At 55.7% G+C, this 20,591-nt stretch overlaps 2 protein-coding genes across 2 annotated transcripts in view; one reads left to right on the top strand and one right to left on the bottom strand.

The window, feature by feature from the left end:
* The window catches only part of ARSG (arylsulfatase G), a 101,410-nt gene that overhangs the window by 8,538 nt on the left and 72,281 nt on the right, over nt 1-20,591 (top strand). The window lies entirely within an intron of this gene.
* SLC16A6 (solute carrier family 16 member 6) lies at nt 394-18,701 on the bottom strand. The gene is made up of 6 exons (XM_068978425.1): nt 18,624-18,701; nt 11,552-11,790; nt 6,756-6,899; nt 5,049-5,177; nt 2,001-2,792; nt 394-647 (listed from the first exon to the last, which is right to left on the bottom strand). The coding sequence occupies exons 2-6, from the start codon at nt 11,781-11,783 to the stop codon at nt 394-396; spliced, it is 1,551 nt and encodes a 516-aa protein (XP_068834526.1). The 5' UTR covers nt 11,784-11,790; nt 18,624-18,701.

The following is a 20,591-nucleotide window of genomic DNA, read 5'->3' as shown; positions in this document are numbered from 1 at the left end:
TTGAGTGGCTGATTTCATTTCAGTGGCCTGGGCCAGATGTCAGTTTCTACGATAGCGGCTTCTCAAACGTCAGAGCTCTTCAAACCACTTTGCCAGTTCATGTCCCTATTTTAAACCCGGAGGGTGGCCCAGAGCCCTCCTGCCTGTCTTTGTGTTGCTGCTGAACCCAGCCAGGCTGATGCACAGAAAGGCGCTCCACTGCTTTTGTTTTGGCATAAAAAACAAGCAAAAAAGGAAACTTGTAAGAAAACAAGAAGGATGCTGGTAGCGGTTCTCGCATACATTCCCTTTGAGGTGCAGTCGGAAAGCGGGCGGGCGGTCCGCTGCTCTGCCGCCCCGGGCCCCCCGCCCCACGCCCTCCCCAGCCCGGCGCTGCAGCGGCAGGCGCGGGCGTCAGACGGGCTCCGTGCCTGCAGGAGCTCTGGGCTCGGTCTTCCCCAGGTCCATCTCCAGAAAGTCTTCGGGGATGTCCTGCAACGCTTTTCTCCCGTGGGGACCCTCGGCCTTGCCCTCCCGGGCTCGGGGCCGGCAGCACAGCCCCCGCTTGCAGGGTCTCACGAGGGCGAGGCACACGGCGGCTACCAGCATCCCAGCCGCGCAGGAGTAGAAGGCTCTGCTGTACATCCTGCTCTGGTCCACCAGCAGACCTGCGGGGGCAGCGGACGTTAGCCACGCAGACCCTCGCCCCGCCCCGGGCTCCCCCCAGCTCGGCACCTCTCGGGCTCTCTGCCTCCCTGGTTCTGTCTGGCTTTCTTAAGGAGAAAAGAGCTTGGAAGGTAGGCGTGTTTTCTAGACGGGAGAGGAGACACAGACACCCCCCACCTAGCACCTGAGAAAACTCTGTCCCTTTGTATGTTCTTTGTGGGCAGGTCTGTCCTGGTCAAGAACGTAAAACATGCGATCAGGGAGACGTTCATTTCCTTGGAAAGAAACCTGACATCCTCTCCCGAGAGGAAGGAGCTCTGGGAACTTCACCCTGGTCCACCTCAGGTCACTGGGTACGATGTGTAATTGTGGTAACCTCAAGGACTTATTTCCGGTCCAAGATATAAAACGGGGCTTCCCAGGTGGCGCTCGTGATAAAGAACCCGCCTGCCAGTGCAGGAGACGTAAGAGCCCTGGGGTTCGATCCCTGGGTTGGGAAGATCCCCTGGAGGAGGAAGTGACAACCCACTCCAGTATTCTTGCCTGGAGAATCCCATGGACAGAGAGGAGCCTGGCAGGTACAGTGCACAGGGTCGCCAAGAGTTGGACACAACTGAGAGACTTAACACGCAAGATATAAAACAGACACGTCCTTCCTACAAGGATATGTTCCCAAGTGACCCGCGGAGTCTCCGCAGAATGCTGCTCTGGGTTCAGTTCCCTAAAAGCCATTCCCCGAAGGGACGCTGGCTTACAGAAGCCCCTCAGTCCTGTTTTCTGAAAAGTCAGAGTGTAATGAGGTCAAAAATCCCTGTGTCCCCTGCTGAGCGTCTCACAAGGCGACCCGGTAGCAAACGCCCAGGCGGCTCAGGCTGCAGACCCCAGTCCCTCCTGACCGGGGCGCCGATCCTGCCTCGGGCTGGGGGCTGACACACCCCGGGGTTCACATGCTCACGGTAAGTCAAGAGCAGTGGCTCAGATACTGTCCATCCTGACACCTCTAAAATGCTCTGCAAGTATCAAGGTCAACAGACGCTGTTTCTCATTCAACTTGAATAGGAAGCTGGCACGACTCGTAACAGGATGGTACCCTTGTACGTGGAATCTCAGACACAGGGGAAAGCCCCTGTGAAATGGGTGGGCTCACAGACGACAGACCCGTGGCCACGAGGAGGAAGGGCCGTGGGGCGGGGCAGCCCGGAGTCGGCAGGTGCAAACGGTACACGGGGGATGGACGACACAAGGCCCTACCGCAGGGCACCGGGGACTGCAGTCAGTATCCTGGGATTGAACCACCATGGAAAAGAAAGGGGAAACTTAGCCCACAAGGGCACTCCCTTGTGTATGCAGCTTACCTGCAAGGGGGGGTCCGGCCAGCCCCGAGATGCTCTGGAAGAAGACGTAGACCCCGGCCGCCGACGACATCTTCTGGATGCCCACGACGTCGTCCTCGGCGAGCAGCGGGATGTGGGTGCCCGCCACGGTCCCGATCATGGCCCCTGAGAAGACGCTGCAGGCCATGAGGCCCCAGAAGCCCGCGGCGAAGGCGAAGGTGAACAGGGACAGGGCCAGCAGCACGACGCAGACCAGCTCGATGTAGACCTTGCGGATGGGCTCGCGGTTGAGGACCAGCCCCGCCCCGATGCGGCCGAACACCTCGGCCACGGCCATGGCGCACAGCAGCAGCGCCGCGCGGTCGCGGTCCAGGCCGAGGCTGAGCCCCAGCGGGATGATGTACAGGGACGGGGCGAAGAAGCCCAGCGTCACGAACAGCCCGAAGAGCGTGTAGCAGATGAAGCCCCTCTCCGTCAGCACTGAGAAGTCCAGCAGCGGCGCGCCGGGCCGGCCCCGGGCCTGCAGCTCGGCTGCGGGCTCCACTGCGGCCGGGTGGCCAGGCACGTTCTTCGGTGAGGTAGTTAGCTCTACTCCTGAGTCAATGGAGTCGATGGAGGTGCGGGTCTTCTCGTTCTCCAGCATATACTGCGCTTCCTTCCGGGGCTCGGGGGCGGGGGTCTCGGGGGTCCCCAGCGTGCCGACGATGACGATGGGTCTGAGCAGCGCGCCGCAGACCACAAGGTTGAGCTGCAGGAGCCCCACGAAGAGCATGCTGTACCTCCAGCCGACCATCTCCTTCAGGGCCGTGATGGCTGCGGGGCGCGGGGGAGACGCAGAAAGAAAACCCAGGGTCAGCGGGGGACTCGGGATGCGGAGGAAAGACAGCTGCGGACGGGGGCTGACGAACGGTGACGCCTCAGCTGGGACTTCTGCGGTGGCTCGGGGCAAAGGCTCCGCCTGCCAGCGCAGGGGACCCGGGCTGGAGCCCTGCTCCAGAAGATCCCACACGCCCAGCAGTGACTGAAGGCCGTGCGACACGACTGCTGGGCCCACGAGCTCCAAGTCCTGCAGGCTGAGCGCCTCGGCGCCCGCGCTCGACCACGAGGCGCCACTGCAGGGAGATGCCCTCGTGCAACACGGCCAGAGAAAAGCCAGCGCGGCCGCGAAGCCCCAGCACAGCAAGGAGGAAAGCCAACCCGACACGCATCGTCCCTGGGCGCCTTCAGGGCTCGAGAGGACGAAGATGCATCAGGGCAAGACGGGACAAACACTTCCAGCCCAGGCTTGCAAGGGAGCTTTGGGGGGTGCCTTCCTCCAAGCAGAGGCACAAGAAATGAACGAAGCTCGTGACCCGCATCAGGGTGCACGGAAGGCGACCTGCCGGCCAGCCCCAGCCCCGGCCCGGCTTGGGTCATAGACCTCGACCGGAACACAGCTGGGAGCATTCTTCAGCACCGTCTGAGCTGCCCCCGTGCCGTCACCGCAGAGGTGAGCAGATCTGACAAAGACTTGTGTCCGGGAAGCCTGAAATACTGACTCTCTGGCCTTTTCAAAACGGAACTTCTACCCTTTGAGCTGGGTCCTTCTCCAGGCACTCCTTTAGCTCCCAACAGTAACAGACGGAGGAGAGAGCCAGCTAAGAATCCGAAAGCTCACAGGGCTGCCCTGGAATTAACAGTTACTGTGTGATCGCAGTGCAGGGTTGTCAGGAGCTGGGTTGATGCTATCCTCCGCTTTCTAGTCTGTGGGATGCCCTAACTACCTTCCTGCCAGCCTAGAGGCATCCTGGAAGCCAGGGCGGGACCCTGGCATGGGGAGGGGGGTCGGGCCGAAGGATGCCTCAAGCTCCCCAGTGACGAGAGGATAAACAGGCCCCACGAGATTCCAAGTATCTTTGTCATTATCCCAGGAAGGTGAAATGATGTTCCTGAGAATTTCTCTTCACTTGATTTTCACTGTGAGAGGTGACAGTCAGGTTTAAGAGACGCGGTAACTTGGTTACTAAGAAGATGGGCTTAGCGAGACAGCCCCATCTTCTGGGCCGGGGGTGGGGGGGGCTCCATTGACTACTTCAGCACTTTTTTGCTCCTACCTCTATTTCTCCCGTTAATACAGAAAACTCAGAACTGTAAACTCCTTCAGGCTTGGGCATTTCCAAGTGCTTTCGACCCTCTTCTGGCAATAACTGGTCTCCTTTTCTCCATCTGACGTTGCTTGGTGCCTACCTGCCAGGTGCCAGGGATGAGCTAGGGAATAAAGCCGGACCCAGATGGAGTTTCCACCTTTCGGGGGTTCGCAGGCCACTGACTGTCCCTCAAGGTTTTATTCTGAAACATTTCAAACCAACAGAAAGTGCAAAGACGGACACCCATGTGCCTGCCGTCACCGAAACTCAGCGAGGAACAGCTTCCTGTCTGTGTGCTTATAGCCACGCACGCACTAGTTCTTCTGAACTACCTGAAAAGCTTCCGACGCGACATGCCACCCTGAAACTCTGCAGCTCCTCTGAACGCCACTGCCATTCACAGACACACTCACCAGAGAACGGCAGGGTAAGAGGTGAATCCAGGTCTCCGAGGTGATTTCTCTACCACTGGTTAGTGAGAGTCACAAGCTCACAGCTAAGACGGGGAACTAACCCAGTGATAAAAGTCTCCCCGTGAGGTCATCCACACATAGCTAAGGAGCCCGACCAGCACCAGCACCAGTTAAATCTGCACAGAATATGGCTCTTTTGACCAAGGAGAGAAATAGAATAGTATGAGCAGCCCCCAGATGTATTTCGGAATCGACGGTTCAAGCTTCCTCGCTGAGTATATGCCGCATACCTTCCTATAGGGCTGCAAGGAGTTGGACACGACAGGGCGACCGAGCACACACGTGCACACACACGCACATACGCTGCTTCCTATTTATGTAAACCTGGATGAACTCCTAAAATGGGGGTGAGGGAGGATAGATCCTGAAAACGTGCCGGACTGGAGAAGACACTTAGCCTGTGCTTCTGCACGACCTCGAGCACGAAGGGCCGGCTCCCAGGAACACGCGCGCTCTGGCCGTCCGCTTACCTGGCGCAAAGGCGAACATGGCGAAACATTCTCCCGTGGAAGCGACCGCCGTGACCACCGAGCGCCTCTTGTCGAAGTACTGTGACAGGATGGTGACCGTCGGCAGAAAGCTGAAGCAGAACCCCAGGCCTGTGATGGGACGCAGCGAGACAGTGAGAACCACACGCCGGCTGATGCCCGAAGGGTGCGTTCAAAGCGCTGGGATTTGGGCGCTTATTTTAGAAATGATTACATTCAGGGAGCCCAGAAATTCATTCTGGAGCAAAGCAAAGCAGGTTTCATCAGAGGTCTGGAAAAACTGCAAGAGCTGTTTTGGGAAGCTTGTTGTAAGGAAAAAAAAAAGGGAACAGAAAAATCTGTTTCGTGGAATTTTCTTTCCTACTTTTCTGCAGTTTTTCCCCCAGATTTATATAATTCACAGTGCACAGAACCCTTATCAAATATAGTTTTTACATAAGACTTCTATTTGGAAATAAATGAGTTTTTGTATGTGCAGAAATATATGGGAAAAAGCCTGCAGATCTTCACTATGTACGTATATATACAGTTATATAGAATCTGAGTAATGCATGGACTCCACTAAAGGGGAAAAGTTTTCTATGTATACGTGCATGTATTTAGTTATATAGACAGAATTATCTGTGTGTGTGTTCAGTCACTCAGTCCAACTCTTTCTGACCCCTTGAACTGTAGCCTGCCAGGTGCCTCTGTCTATGGGATTTCCCAGACAGAAATACTGGAGGAGGTTGCCATTTCCTTCTCCAAGGGATCTTCCCAACCCAGGGATCAACCCTGTGTGTCCGGCGGCTCCTGCATTGCAGGCAGATTGTTTGCCACTGAGCCACTGGGGAAGCTGGGGTGTGTGTGTGTGTGTGTGTGTGTGTGTGTGTGTGTGTGTAGGGATAATTATATATAATCTGTGAGTAATGTGTGGACTCCTTTGAAAGGGAAAAAGTTTTAGTTATATACAGAATTACACATATACAGAGTTTTATATATACACAGTTATAGAGGGTTATACAGAGAGTTATATATAGAGTTATGGAGTTTTATATATATACTTATGATATATATAAGAAAGTGAAAATTGCTCAGTCGTGTCTGACTCTTTGCAACTGTATAGCCCATGGAATTCTCCAGGCCAGAATACTGGAGTGGGTAGCCTTTCCCTTCTCCAGGGGATCTTCCCAACCCAGGAATTCAACTGGGGTCTCCTACATTGCAGGCAGATTCTTTACCAACTGAGCTGTCAGGAAAGTCAGTTATGTGTGTGTGTATATATATATAAAATCTGTGACTTATGTACAGACTCCTTTGAAATGGGAAAAGTTTCCTCAGACCCCTCGGTCCAGCACTGGCACCTCCCCTACAGCTCAGACTTCTCACAGCCAGACTTGGGAAGCGCTGGTTAAAGACATTCAAACCTTATTTTGTGAAAAGGACGTCTTGTGCCTGCAAACTCTTGTGAAAGAGAAGTTCTCTTTCTCATCGGTAAATGTTAAAACAACATCAGACAGAAAGTCCTGGGCGTTGAGAAGAGGAGCGCGTCCGGCCCAGTTCAGAAGCAGAGATGTGGGACAGCCCTCATTTTAAAGAGGAAAGAGAACGGGAGGGAGAGACGCGAATGGGTGCGGGTCCCTCCTCCCCCACTGCCCGTTCTCGACCCCGAGTCTCCGGAGAAGGTGCGAGCCCGGGGGAGGTGCTCACCAGAGACGCCGCCGATGGCGATGTACATGTGATGGACCTTCTGCGAGAAGGCGGCCGCCACCATGCCCGCGCTGACCAGCAGGCCGCCCAGCATCACCACCGGGCGGTGTCCAAACCGGCTGCTCAGGACCGTGGAGAGCGGGGCTGCAGAGGAGAGCGGGACGGGCATCAGCCCCCAGGGCCTCAGCCCCGCCTCCCCGGGAGTCTGTCTTTTCACCTTGTTACCAAAGTGTAGTTGACTTGCAACAGAGTGATTCAGTTGCATAAATGCTTTAGAATTTTCTCTCACTGTGGTTTTCGGCTGCACTGCAGCTGGTGGGATCTTAGTTCCCCATCAGGGATTGAACCCCGGCCCCCGGCAGGGAAGACTCAGAGTCCTAACCACTGGACCACAGGGAGTTCGCCCGCTGAGGTTCCTCACCGGCGCTGAACGCAGGTCCCTGTGCCGCACAGGAGGCCCTGGCCCTTCATCGGTCCCGCACACGCTAGTTTGCACCGGCCGACCCCACACCGCCTCCTTCCCGCCTTGGGAACCACAAGTCTGTTCTCGTGCCTGTAAGTCCGTCGTAAGATCCCATCCTCTAAAATCTCTTCTGGGGGCTCCTCAAAGAGAAAGCCAGAGTCACAGTCTAAAACTTACACCCATCTTCTTAGATGACAGACTCTGACCCCCCAGGAGCCCCTATGAAACTGGAGCTGGATTACATTTATGTCACTCTGCAATAAACATGCGATTTCCAATGACTCTATGTCACTTTTTTCCCTTCTATACTCATTGCTTTGGATTCTTTTGAACAAGACTCCATTTAGGGTCAAATTCCACTTGACTTTTTTGCAAATGGTATGAAAGTATGGTGGGTTCTGTTATGCAAAGCAGAAGCAGGCGAGCCATGGGACGGATAATTCAAAGTGGCTGATGCATTACAGTTGGCACAGCTTCTATGCACGCTGTCCCCCAGGACATCTAAGTCTGGCAAATAAGTTTCCTAGTTATATGTTACTTGGGTTACCACTGCTACCCGCCCCCCTGCCCCCGAGTACAAGGAGATAAGGGGACCCTCCAGACTCGGAGGGGGAAGGACAGTGTGGCACATGCTGGACAGAAAGAGCAAAACCACCAAAAAAGGACTCAGTGGTGTTGAGGTTGGGCCGTACATCTCTCTCAATGCAGCTAGAGCGTCAGCTCATGTGTTAATATAGCGAAGAATGAAATCACCAGGGCCATTTTTAGGCAGTGCGCAGACTCAGGCATTAGTGACCAGGATGGAAGCATTCTGTGTAAGTCCGTCTACTCAAAGCTCTGGTTTTTCCAGGAGTCATGTACAAATGTGAGACCTGGACCATAAAGATGGGCTTGATAAACGACAGAAATGGTATGGACCTAACAGAAGCATAAGATATTAAGAAGAGGTGGCAAGAATACACAGAAGAACTATACAAAAAAGATCTTCATGACCAAGATAATCACAATGGTGTGATAACTCACCTAGAGCCAGACATCCTGGAATGTGAAGCCAAGTGGGCCTTAGAAAGCATCACTGCGAACAAAGCTAGTGGAGGTGATGGAATTCCAGTTGAGCTATTTCAAATCCTGAAAGATGATGCTGTGAAAGTGCTGCACTCAATATACCAGCAAATTTGGAAAACTCAGCAGTGGCCACAAGACTGGAAAAGGTCAGTTTTCATTCCAATCCGAAAGAAAGGCAATGCCAAAGAACGCTCAAACTACCACACAATTGCACTCATCTCACACGCTAGTAAAGTAATGCTCAAAATTCTCCAAGTCAGGCTTCAGCAATATGTGAATCGTGAACTCCCAGATGTTCAAGCTGGTTTTAGAAAAGGCAGAGGAACCAGAGATCAAATTGCCAACATCCGCTGGATCATGGAAAAAGCAAGAGAGTTCCAGAAAAACATCTATTTCTGCTTTATTGACATGGCAAAGCCTTTGACTGTGTGGATCACAATAAACTGTAGAAAATTCTTCAAAAGATGGAAATACCAGACCACCTAATCTGCCTCTTGAGAAACCTATATGCAGGTCAGGAAGCAACAGTTAGAACTGGACATGGGACAACAGACTGGTTCTAAATAGGAAAAGGAGTACGTCAAGGCTGTAGATTGTCACCCTGCTTATTTAACTTATATGCAGAATATATCATGAGAAACGCTGGATTGTAAGAAACACAAGCTGGAATCAAGATTGCCGGGAGAAATATCAATAACCTCAGGTATGCAGATGACACCACCCTTATGGCAGAAAGTGAAAAGGAACTAAAAAGCCTCTTGAAGAAAGTGAAAGAGGAGACTGAAAAAGTTGGCTTAAAGCTCAACATTCAGAAAACGAAGATCATGGCATCTGGTTCCATCACTTTATGGGAAATAGATGGGGAAACAGTGGAAACAGTGTCAGACTTTATTTTTTGGGCTCCAAAATCACTGCAGATGGTGATTGCAGCCATGAAATTAAAAGACGCTTACTCCTTGGAAGAAAAATTATGACCAACCTAGACAGCATATTTAAAAGGAGAGACATTACTTTGCCAACAAAGGTCCATCTAGTCAAGGCTATGGTTTTTCCAGTGGTCATGTATGGATGTGAGAGTTGGACTGTGAAGAAGGCTGAGCACTGAAGAATTGATGCTTTTGAACTTGTTGGAGAAGACTCTTGAGAGTCCCTTGGACTGCAAGGAGATCCAACCAGTCTACTGAAGGAGATCAGCCCTGGGAGTTCTTTGGAAGGAATGATGCTAAAGCTGAAACTCCAGTACTTTGGCCACCTCATGCGAAGAGTTGACTCATTGGAAAAGACTCTGATGCTGGGAGGGATTGGGGGCAGGAGGAGAAGGGGACGACAGAGGGTGAGATGGCTGGATGGCATCACTGACTTGATGGACGTGAGTCTGAGTGAACTCCGGGAGTTGGTGATGGACAGGGAGGCCTGGTGTGCTTTGATTCATGGGGTCGCAAAGAGTCCGACACGACTGAGCGGCTGAAATGAACTGAACTGGACCATAAAGAAGGCTGAGCACTAAGGAACTGATGCTTTCAGCTTTCCAATTATGGTTCCAGAGAAGACTTTTGAGAGTCCCTTGGACAATGAGATCAAAGCAGTCAATCCTAAAGGAAATCAACCCTGAATATTCATTGGAAGGACTGAAACTGAAGCTCCAGTATTTTGGCCACCTGAAGAGCCGACTCATTGGAAAAGACCCTGATGCTGGGAGAGACTGAAGGCAGGAGGAGAAGGGGGCGACAAAGGATGAGATGGTTGGATGGCATCACCAACTCAGTGGACGTGAGTTTGAGCAAGCTCTGGGAGATGGTGAAGGATAGAGGAGCCTGGCGTGCTCCAGTCCATGGGGTCGCGAAGAGTTGGATATGAGGATATGACTTAGTGACTGAACAATAACAACAACATAACAGCATTCAGAACATCTTCTGGGACTTCCCCGGCAGTTCAGAGGCTAAGAAACTGCACTCCCAACTCGGAGGGCCCAGGTTCGATCCCTGGTCAGTGAACTGGAACCCACATGCTGCAACTAAGACCCAGCATGGCCAAACAAATCAGTTAGTGAATTAAAGTTAAAAAAAAGAAAGTTATCTTTGTTACAGTAGTAGTAACTGGGTATTTCTTGTTGACTGTATTATCTTTGGTTAGAAAAGGGCTAAAGTTCAACTTTGGAATTTTCTTATTTCAGTTACCAAACGTAAAATTTTGGTTCTAGTCCATGTAAGTTACCTTTCCAAGAAAGTAAACAGGCCGCCAATTAAGAAATCATCTTAATCTTCACAGCAGAACTAGGAGCGCGTCCATGAAGCATGTAGGAGAGGGAATCGGGACCAAGGGGAGGGAGTCTGACTCCAGCAGAGAACAGTGGCGCTGCCCCTTTCAGGCAGGGCAGGGCAGAAACCTGAGTACACTGAGACAGGCTTGCGCTTCCCTGGGGGCTCAGATGGCAGACAGTCCGCCTGCGATGCAGGAGACCTGGGTTGGATCCCTGGGTCGGGAAGATCTCCCGGAGAAGGGAATGGCAACCGGCTCCAGTATTCTTGCCTGGAGAATCCCATGGACAGAGGAGCCTGGCAGGTTGTCCACGGGGTCACAGAAAGTCAGACAGAGCGAATGACACTTCAGAAAACTTGAGCAGCGACGGCTCCATGGCAGGATGTGAACCTAACGTTAGGGAAGCTGAATGCAGCCCCACTAACACAGGGTAAGTGCAACGGCCTGCTTGCTCAGGAAAGCCTGCCGTGGCCCCGACGGACGGATGAACCATCACGAGACCTCACTGCTGCGCCGTGTTGCTAGGTCTCCAGGGGACGAAGTGAAAGTGAGTGTGTTAAGAATTACACTACAACGTATCGTACCTGACGGGAACTCCTTTAGGGAAAGACGTGTTTGGAATTCACAACGTGCCCTCTGGAAAACATGTATAATTTTTCATGCTCTCCTTTCACACATTCCATCTCTCTTCTGCCTGCAGCCACACCTGCAGTTTCCACCCATTTCCTCAGCACGTTTTTACGAGACCAGGGCCCGGGATGCCAAAGACTTTGTGACGTTTCTTCTCTGGGAAACGACTAGCTTCCCCGTGAGCTGGAGCTTGCTGCTGTCCTCCGGGTACTCCGCAGGACCCTAAGAGCGCGCACGGGAGGCCTTTAACACGTGTGCCCTGAGCTGACGGCAGTCAGGTCTGGCAAACAGACCGTCTTCCTCAGCCTCTCTTACCTCATTAGGCAAACTGCCAAGACACACATGCTTATCTGGCGCTGAAGCTGAAAAACGTACTAACCTGTGAATGTTAAGACGAACACACAGATGGAGATGACCCACGAGACCCTGCTATTGGATTCATCGAAACTGTCCATTAAGTCATTGAAGAAGACGCCGAACGACTTGATGATGCCGTAGGTGAAGACTTCAACGAAGAAAAAAGAAACCGCGACCACCCAGCCCCATCCGCCGTCAGGCACTTGAGTATAAACATTGGCTCTGCAACAAAGCTGCAGTTTCTTATGGGACATTCTTAATCTGAAAGAAAAAATTAAAACAAACTTAGACCAGCAATGGCCTGAGGGTAGATGATTCCAATACTGGACATCACGGATAAGAGCTACTTACTACAGTTCTTAGGTCAATGAGCATTTAAATCATGTGCAGTTAGGGTAATGTCTTTGAATAGCATCTACCCATCTGTTTATATCTGTCCATTTATCTGTTTGTCTGTCACCTGTTACCTGTCGCCTTCTGTCTCTGTCGTCTACCTATCCATCCATCCTTCGAGCTAGCTAGCTTTCACCTAAGGAGCTATCTTTGTATGGAGCCCTTGGGGAAGCTGGGTTTCCAAGCCATGGCAGTTAATGGGAAAAACTAACCACACAAACATAAAGGGCCCGGACAGGATATTTAGAGGCACTTTGGAGGATGAAGAAAGGTGTCCATGCTGACCGTGAACCTGAAGACAAGTTCAGGTTCTGAACTGACCAGAAGACACGTGGGTCGGAAACGAAGCCCAGGAAGAGGCGCACAGGCCACCCTCCAGGGCCAAGTGCGGGAGACGCCCTGCGTCTGCCCGGTGCCACGGGTCCTTCAGAGCCGCCTGCTTCCCATCCGATCAGGGTCTGGGGTCACGTGCGGACGCACCTGCAGGACCGGAATGGGGCAGATGAAAACGTGGGCACCTGTCTCCTGGGAGCCGGCTCAGCACGATCAAGCTCCTCACAGCGCCGTGATGTCTGAGGGCTGGACCTCCTCCACGCAGGACCAGCACTCTAGGATGTAAGGGCCAAATCAGGCGCCACCGACTCGGGGGTCTGGGCAGCCAGGGCACTTAAGCCAGTTACCCCCAACTTCACTGTGCTTTTCAAGTTGCAACAAACATCAGAACAGACAGGGCTGTACCACCACTAAGGGGACACACTCCAGTTACTCCTGGAGGCGGCTGCTGCTGCTGCTGCTGCGGAGTCACTTCAGTTGTGTCCGACTCTGTGCGACCCCATGGACTGCAGCCCACCAGGCTCCTCCATCCGTGGGATTTTCCAGGCAAGAGTACTGGAGTGGGGTGCCATTGCCTTCTCCGAATCCTGGAGGCAGGGACGTTTAAGTCCCTGCGGTTCTGCAGTGGACGGAAGCCCATAAACACAGGCATTTTCAAAACCTTTGCAGCTGCAAACACTTTCAAACAGTCGTGTGTGTTCTTAGCCCAACTAAACTCACTGACAGGAGTCAATGAGTCTGTGGTCTCTGAGCTCTTAATGTCAACCCACCAGCCAACTGGAAAGGAAATCAACCCTAAATATTCACTGCAAGGACTGATGCTGAAGCTCCGATACTCTGACCACCTGATCCGAAGATTCGACTCATTGGAAAAGACCCTGATGCTGGGAAAGATTGAGAGCAGGAGGAGAAGGGGACGACAGAGGATGAGATGCTTGGATGGCATCACCGATGCATTGGATGTGAATTTGAGCACACTCCAGGAGATAGTGAAGGGCAGGGAAGCCTGGCGTGCTGCAGCCCGTGGGGTTGCAGAGAGTCGGACACGACCTAAGGGACTGAATGACAACACCTTAAGTTTAAGGATCCTCTGAAATTGTGCGGCTGTATCCCCGTGAAGGTTCAGAGTGTACAGGCAACCTAGCCCTGCGCTGCAGGGCGCATGTCCTGAGGCAGGGCTTATTGCTAACGGAGGGCGAAGGAGATGTAACAGGACAGACTCGCACCTGGCTGGTGACTGGCCAGTTTCTGATGCAGGGACCCAATATTCAGAATGTGCTCTAAGACTCTTACAAAGCAGCAAGTCTGACCTCATTCCATCTTGTTCAGCCTACTGACAGCACATCAGCCTAGGCCTTTGAAAGGACTGTATACGCGTTTTACCCTCTTACTGTTCGCTATTTGGTTGCATAAAATAGGGCACACGATGCTTCAAGAAGCCTATGCTCCCTGCAGCAAAGGCTTCTGTTTTGATGAGTCCGAGTGTCATGCCTGAGAGTGGAAGGGGAAGATGGGACGCAGAGAACTCGGTGTGTCTCGGGGTGGAGGCCGCCGCCTCCTGCCTTAGACTTTCTGAGTTCACCCCCAGGATGAGGCGGCTGGGGCAGAGGCACGCCAAGAGTAGTGGGCTTACGACTGAGAAGCAAAAAAGAACATGTATTGGGCGGACCAGAAAGTTCGTTCAGGCCTCTCTGTGAGCTGGTGTGGGAAACGTGACCGAGCTTCTTGGCCACCCGATCCGCGCCAGTGTCGGTTTTGGCACCACGGTCACCCCCGGGAGGGAAGAAGTGGGTGTCGGGGGGCCCACAGCCCAGGTCACCTGCCCCTCTCATTCCCCGACTCGGCCATTCCTTTGAGCTCCACCTTGGAAGCCCAAGACTCCTTCACTGGTGTCTTAACTGGCTCCACGTGTCTGGTATGATTAATCTTGCTGAAATGCACCGTCATGACATTTTCAGCGCTTTCCTCTTGCTGAAGGACAGAATCCACGGGACCAGCTTGATGCTCCATGTCCTTCCTAGCTGGACACCCCCCCTGACCGCCTGTCCACGGACCTCTGCAGCCTTACCCCTGCCTGTTCTAGGACTCAACTAGCCAGCCAGGCCACCCTGGACCCCTCCGGGCCTCGGAGCCTCCAGCCCCCTTGCCTGTGGCCATGCCCCCTCCCCAGGCTGGAGGCCCCCTCTGTACAGCTGGCGCCCATAAGGTGTGGCTCCATTGCGTCCTCCTCCTCCATGAGGCTTCCTCTGATCCACTCAACCTCAGGGGTCTCTTCGTGGGACAAGCATCCTTGAAAAACAGGGTGCTGTCTACTTGTATGCACTTGTCTTATTTGCTCAGTTAAGTTATAAGCTCATGGAAAACAAAAGTTGGGGCCCGGGTCCCTACAGACCCCTCAGGTACCTTGCACACAAGTACGTACCTGCCAGGTGCCTGGGCCTACGGGTGGGGGGGGGGTCGGTGACAGCACAGAGGTGGCCTCCGCCTCCACGGCTCAGCGTGTGTTGATGATAATGATAAAAACCCTTAAGGCTGAAATCCCATCACATCTTAAAACCATTCAGCCGTGTCCTTCCGGAACTCAGCACATTTCCGGCCAGCAGTGGCGGCTAAGTCCAAGGCCACATGGGCACAATCTGACCCAGAAGGGGGCCCTGGAAATCTGAGCATTTTAATAGTGGGCTCAGGCCAACCTGAACAAAAACACATTGGGCTGACATTGATAAAGGCCCCAGGGGGACAAAAGGAGCCTCTCTCACCTGCTGCGGGACGGAGGCACGATCTTTGGTTGGGTGGTGCTTAGCGGAGCGGAGCAGGGCTTCCCTGGAGGCTCACCTGGTAAACTGCCTGCAATGAGGGAAACCCGGGTTCGATCCCTGGGTGGAGGGGATGGCAACCCACTGCAGTACTCTTGCCTGGAGAATCCGATGGACAGAGGGGCCTGGCGGGCTGCAGTCCAGGGGGTAGCAAAGAGCCAGACACGACTGAGCGACTACTGCGTTCACTGGAGAAGCAGGAGCAGCCTGCGGTCTCCGCACAAAGCTGAGGCCGCCTCCTCTCAGCAGGCCCTGGGCGAGGCCGGCGCTCCGTCCTGCTCACGGGCCCGTCTCTCTCTCTCACCCCCTTGCTGTGTGGCCTGGAGAAAGCTGCTGCGCCTCTGTGGGCCTGAACACCTCACTAGTCAAATGAGGAGGTTGGCTCTGGGACCCCTCAGAGCTCCACCCAGCTCTGGCAGCTGACCCTTTAGTGCCCGATCACCCGTGTCCTCAGGTTGAACCTGGTGGCCCAGGGTGCCCGGGGAGCTGGGAGGGAGGCGTGAGCGCCAGGGGACGCCTGCAGGCGTGGGTGGCCAGGCGTTGACGCTGGCGGGGTCTGTGCCGGGCTGGCCGGCAACAGGATGGCGGTCACTGCTTCCCTCCCGTCCCCTCTCTCAGCCCTCCTGGGTGTTTGATGCCTCTGTGGTTTTTTTTGCAAACTTTGCTTCATATCCAGGCTCCTCCCCTGAAGCCCGACACGACTGTAACTGTCACCTGCGCTCTTAGAGTTGGGGAGGTCGTTATTACTTCGATCACCTTAAAGCGAAGGTGACCCCCCAGGACCCAGAGACCCCCCAGTGTCACTCCTGTATCACCCGCGTGCACTCTGTGCTCTGGTGCAGCGAGCGCTGGAGAGCGTGCCACAGAATGGTAGCAGAGGAGCCCGGACGCTGTGACACACGGTGGGGACGCCCTGCACACAGCGGCTGCTGCCCCAGGCCCAGCACTGGGCAGTGTGCTCGGCACGCCGTATGCGCTTGATAAAACTTCACTGAACGCAGTATGTGTCCTGGGGCGCTCCTGAAGCAGCGCATGGCTCTAGCCCCCCAAAGCCCTGCTGGCAGAACAAACCTTCCCTGGACTCTGCTGCTATGCACTCAGCAGGCCGGCCGGCTTAACAAACAGGTCAGCCTCTACAAACAAAGCCAGAAACCAAGGCCTGCAGCTTAAAAGGCTCTAAGAATTCCAGAACACGGAGATATCTGTCTGCTTCTATGAGTACATGCGTTTCTCTGACGGGAAGGGATATTCGGTGACTGTGTGGGGACAGTCGCGCGACCCTGTGGCCTGGGGAGAATCACGCTGCTCCTTCATTTTCAGTCTCAAGAGGTGAACAGGGTGCTTGACCTAGACAGGGATGATCTCAGCTCTCGTCCTGCCCTAGAAACCTCCACTCCTGACAGCCTCTGACCCTAACTGACCCTACGTGACGCTTTCATCTTTCTCAATCCGTTTCTAAGCCCTTTGACCCAAGGCCCACAGGTCTGCCTTTGTGAGGTTCTTGTGCATTTGTTGAATTTCCCTTTACAATTAACTGGGGGAATGACTTCATCTCTTAAGTTTCACCCTCTAAAAGCAGGGGTGAGGCGTGGCTACTCTGGAAGGTAAGACGCTCAGACTCCAAACTGGGGTTCCTGGCAGCCATCCCACCCTCACCCTAACGTTCGTCCAAAGGAAAAGGATGAATACAACGCGCTGGGCCGTTTGGAGTGATTTCTTATGAGTATTTGGTCATCTAATCTTAAATAAATGACTGTTCTGCCAAGGCCGCTGGAGCTGGGAATCTCTCTGCGATTTGATTTCCTGAGAAAAGCTTTGCCTGGAGGCATAAAGAATGCGAAATATTGGACTGGGCTGGCCCATCAGGGTGCTTGTCAGGGTCAGAGCAGCGCGAAGCCCAAAACGCAGGCTCTGGTGGGCAGAGGTGCCGCTGGTGCAAGCGCAGACTCCAGAGCCACCGCCTCCCTCCAACCTTCTTAACAAGGCGTAGCCTGGAGAGCAGCTTTGACAAGTTGTTTCCGGCCCTAGCAGTCAGAACTTGTTTGTCTTCAGGTGAAGTTCACCTCCATGATCTATTAAAAAAAAAAAAGTCCCAAGCCTAACCTGGACAGCCACCCCGACCGCTCTGAATCATTGGCTAAACTGGTTCACCCCTTTTACAAGACGGTGACGCGGACACAGAGCCCCTAATTTAAGTGTCCTCCTCAGGAGTTCCAGCGAGGAAAGTCCTTTTTGGGAAACCACAGAAGGAAAACTCAGGGTTAGTGGTTCTCATGAAGAGAGAAGAGCTTTTCCACTTGGCTGCATTGTTTATTTACATACTGGAACTCTCTATCTTGGACAGGCTTCCCTTAATTATGAGAAGAAGTATTTCTATATCCACCAGGCAGGGTAACGGTTCCCCCGCCTCACCACCAGATGCTGGGGCTGGAGCTTGGACCCAGGGAGACCCCTCCCTTACAGATCTCTGCGCACCACTTGGGACTATTTTTTGCCAACAAGACCCTGCACCTAATCCACTTACTATGATTTGCAAAATGATGAGATTACCGAGAAATCCCATTCCCAGGGCAGAAACCGTCTCCGTGCAGAAAGAGCTGCCCAGGGGTGTCTAAAACAGTGCATACAAAACCAGCTCCCAGGTGGACGAGTCGTCACCGCTTGTTCTGCCCCATTTGGCTCCGGGGAAGTCTTCTCTGAGACTGACGCACTCCCCCAGCCCTTGCATTTGCTCACAAGTTTCAGTGCCACCTAACAAACTTCTATCACCTGTCTGCTGGGGGAGCGTGGGGCTCTAGTTTAAAAAAGAAGGCTGCAGAGAAAACCAGAAGGAAGTAACCCATTTCCTCCGCTAGACCATCCTCCCTGGCCACGGCTCCGCTCCGCTCCCCGGGCGCTTCCCCGTGGTGGGCAGCGCCGGGGACCTTGGAAGCTGAGCGCGACCAGCCGTCCGCTGACAGCCCTGCCGCTCAGGGCAGGCGAGCGGCTGTCGGGGCCCGACCCTGCCTCCCGGTTGGCCGCCCCGGCGCGTGCGGCGGGTGCGGGGAGGCCGGGACCCCCGCTTTCCCCGGCGCTGCCTCCGGGGCCGCCCTGCGCGCGCGCCAGCCTGGGGACAGTACCTCTGACATTTCGCTCCCGTGACGCGCGGACAACTTCATGCGGAAAAGGCGTGCAGCGGGCTCAGCGCGGCGCCCCCGCTGCCGACAGCCCGGAGACCCTCGCCGGGGCCGGGGGGCGGGGGGGCACCCAAAGGCCAGACCTGCCTTTAGGTGTCTGCCAGACCCCTGTTCCGGGGCCGCCGACAGGCAACTCTCGGCTGCCCACACCGGCGACAGCGCGCCATCCCGGGGCCCCCAGCGTTACCAACTGTCACAGAGGATTCCGGGAGCACGGGCTCCAAAACGCTCGGCTTCTCCGTGGTTCCCTCCCGCTCCCTCTAACCACCCTCCCCGCCACGCTAGCCCCCCAAAAGCCCCGAACACAGGTGTTCACAAAACCACCCACAACCCGCCATCAAACTTTTAAACACGTAAGATGAAAAAACCAACTCACCAAGTTAGGACGGAGGAGAATAAACCCCAAAGGCTCTCAATTAAGGCGGAGGCCGGGCCGCCCCCTCCTTATAAGCAGTTCGGGATCGCGAGAAAGGATTAACCCCTGAGGCGTGGGCCCCAGCCTATGGCAAGTTGGTTCCGGCGGGCGAGCCCCGGGCGCCCGGCCCCCCGCCCGCCCCCGCGCCTCGGGCCCCCGGGCCGCGCCCCCCGCCCCGCGCCCCGCCGCCCGCGCCCGAGCCGAGCCGAGCGGTGCGTGCGGCCGCCCGCGCCCCGGCCCCGCGCCGCTGCCTATCGCTTATCCTATACCGGCTGCAGCCGGTCTCCGCCGGCCTCGGGGGCGCGCCGCCGACCATGTGCTGCGAGCGCGGAGCGCCGCCAAGGAGGGGGCCGGCCTGGCGTGCGCGCGCCGGCCCACGTGGACGAGGCCGTGCCGGGCGCGCGCCCGCCCGGAGCCGGGGCCGGGGGTCACGGAAGGTAACGGCCTCGCCGTCCCGATCAGCCGCGGGGCCCCGCAGGGCCGCCCCCGCCCCGGCCGCCGGCATCCTGGGCCCGCCGCCCCCCGCCCCTCCTGGCCCCGCGCATCCCTGCGCGCCCAGCCTGGCCGGACCCGGGCGCTGGCCGCGCAGAAAGCGGGGACCTCCGGCCGGGCGCGCGGGTTCCGCGGGCCGCCTCCCTGCCCGCAGGTCCCCGGCGCGCCCCCTGCGCGGCCCTGCCCGCGCCCGCAGGGCTTCGGCTTGCGGCTCCGCGCCCGCCGCGGGCAGAACAGGTTCCTTCCAGTTTGGGTGTGAGCCGCGCGCGCGGCGCCGGGGACCCCGAGTTCTTCCTCCCGCGCCCACTTCCCCCGGTTTCGTCAACACGCGCATCCCCGGGGTTCCTCTTGGCGGGGGCGACGGGGACCGCAGGGGCTCCGGGGAGCTCGCGGCCCCGCTGCACGGGAGCCTCGCTTCACCCCCCTTTGCTGCAGCGGCGACAGCATCGCGTGGCGCGCCGGGGATGTGAGCGAGCGGCCGGGCTGAGTCAGCATCCCCGGCCCGGGGCGCGCGCGTCCTCCCCTCCGGGCGGGAGGCGGCGTCCTCGCAGGTGCGCGGCCGCCTAACTCCCGCGGGGCTCCGCGGGGACGTGGCGGGGGTGCGCGCCCCCGTCCGGGGGCCGCGACCCCTGGGTCACAGTGCACTCAGCACACGATACTCGGGAAACCTCAGTTACGAGCTCGTGGCGGGGACAAAGCAGTGTGTTTCGGAGCCTTGGGGCCCCAGGCTGGGCCGCCTGGCGTCCACCTCGCGTCCCCGGGGCCTCGTGGAGACCTGCTGGGAAGCAGAGGCCTCCTTCTCCGCACCCGCCGGCCGCTCCCTTGTCTGGGTTCGGAGAACGTGCTCCTTATGTCTGCAACTCGGGAGACCCGAATTTGGCGGTGCGTGTACGGAGGGTCGCCGCCGGGCGGAGTCGGCGGTCCGAGTCCTAATACTGATCTCTTTGCAGTCGCTGCCTGCTTTCTCTGGTGGTTTGGGTCCGAGTCCTGCGGGTCAGGGGTGGCCCAGGGGCGGGCTCTGAGGACGCAGGGCTCTCTTGGGACTCGGACAGTGCGCTGGGGACCGCGGGGGCGCTTTGCAGCCTTGCAGAGGCAGCCTGATTCCTGGAGCGTCAATTTCCAAATCTATTCAGTAGGGACAGTGGTGGTATTCCCAGAACCGGAGGGCGTGATTGGTGATGTCGGTAAAGTAAGGATCCCAGAGACTGCCTTATGGTAAGCCCTCAGTCGCCGTAACTGCTTCTCCTCACTGCTACTTCTGACTTATCAGGTCCAACGGCCTGGGGATCCTTTTCGAGTTGTTCTTCTTAGACTCCAGTGTAATGATATTTAGACTCTGATTTTAACCACTGGCATGCAAGCACTTAGTGCTGAATCAGGAGTGCCTGGAAACATAATCCTTGAAACTTAGGATGTTACAGTGCGTCAGGACACAGC

This window comes from Capricornis sumatraensis, chromosome 8, assembly GCF_032405125.1.
Source record: "Capricornis sumatraensis isolate serow.1 chromosome 8, serow.2, whole genome shotgun sequence".
NCBI classification, from domain to species: Eukaryota; Metazoa; Chordata; class Mammalia; order Artiodactyla; family Bovidae; genus Capricornis; species Capricornis sumatraensis.
This window is presented reverse-complemented; position numbering and strand designations above follow the sequence as displayed.

Coding starts and splice junctions, on each gene's coding strand:
- SLC16A6 (XM_068978425.1), bottom strand. CDS start 11,783: ATGTCCCATAAGAAACTGCAGCTTTGTTGCAGAGCCAATGTTTATACT. Junction 6,900..11,551: donor GTTCGTCTTAACATTCACAG/GTTAGTACGTTT, acceptor TCTCCTCTGCAG/CCCCGCTCTCCACGGTCCTG. Junction 2,793..5,048: donor CATGTTCGCCTTTGCGCCAG/GTAAGCGGACGG, acceptor CGCGCCCCGCAG/CCATCACGGCCCTGAAGGAG.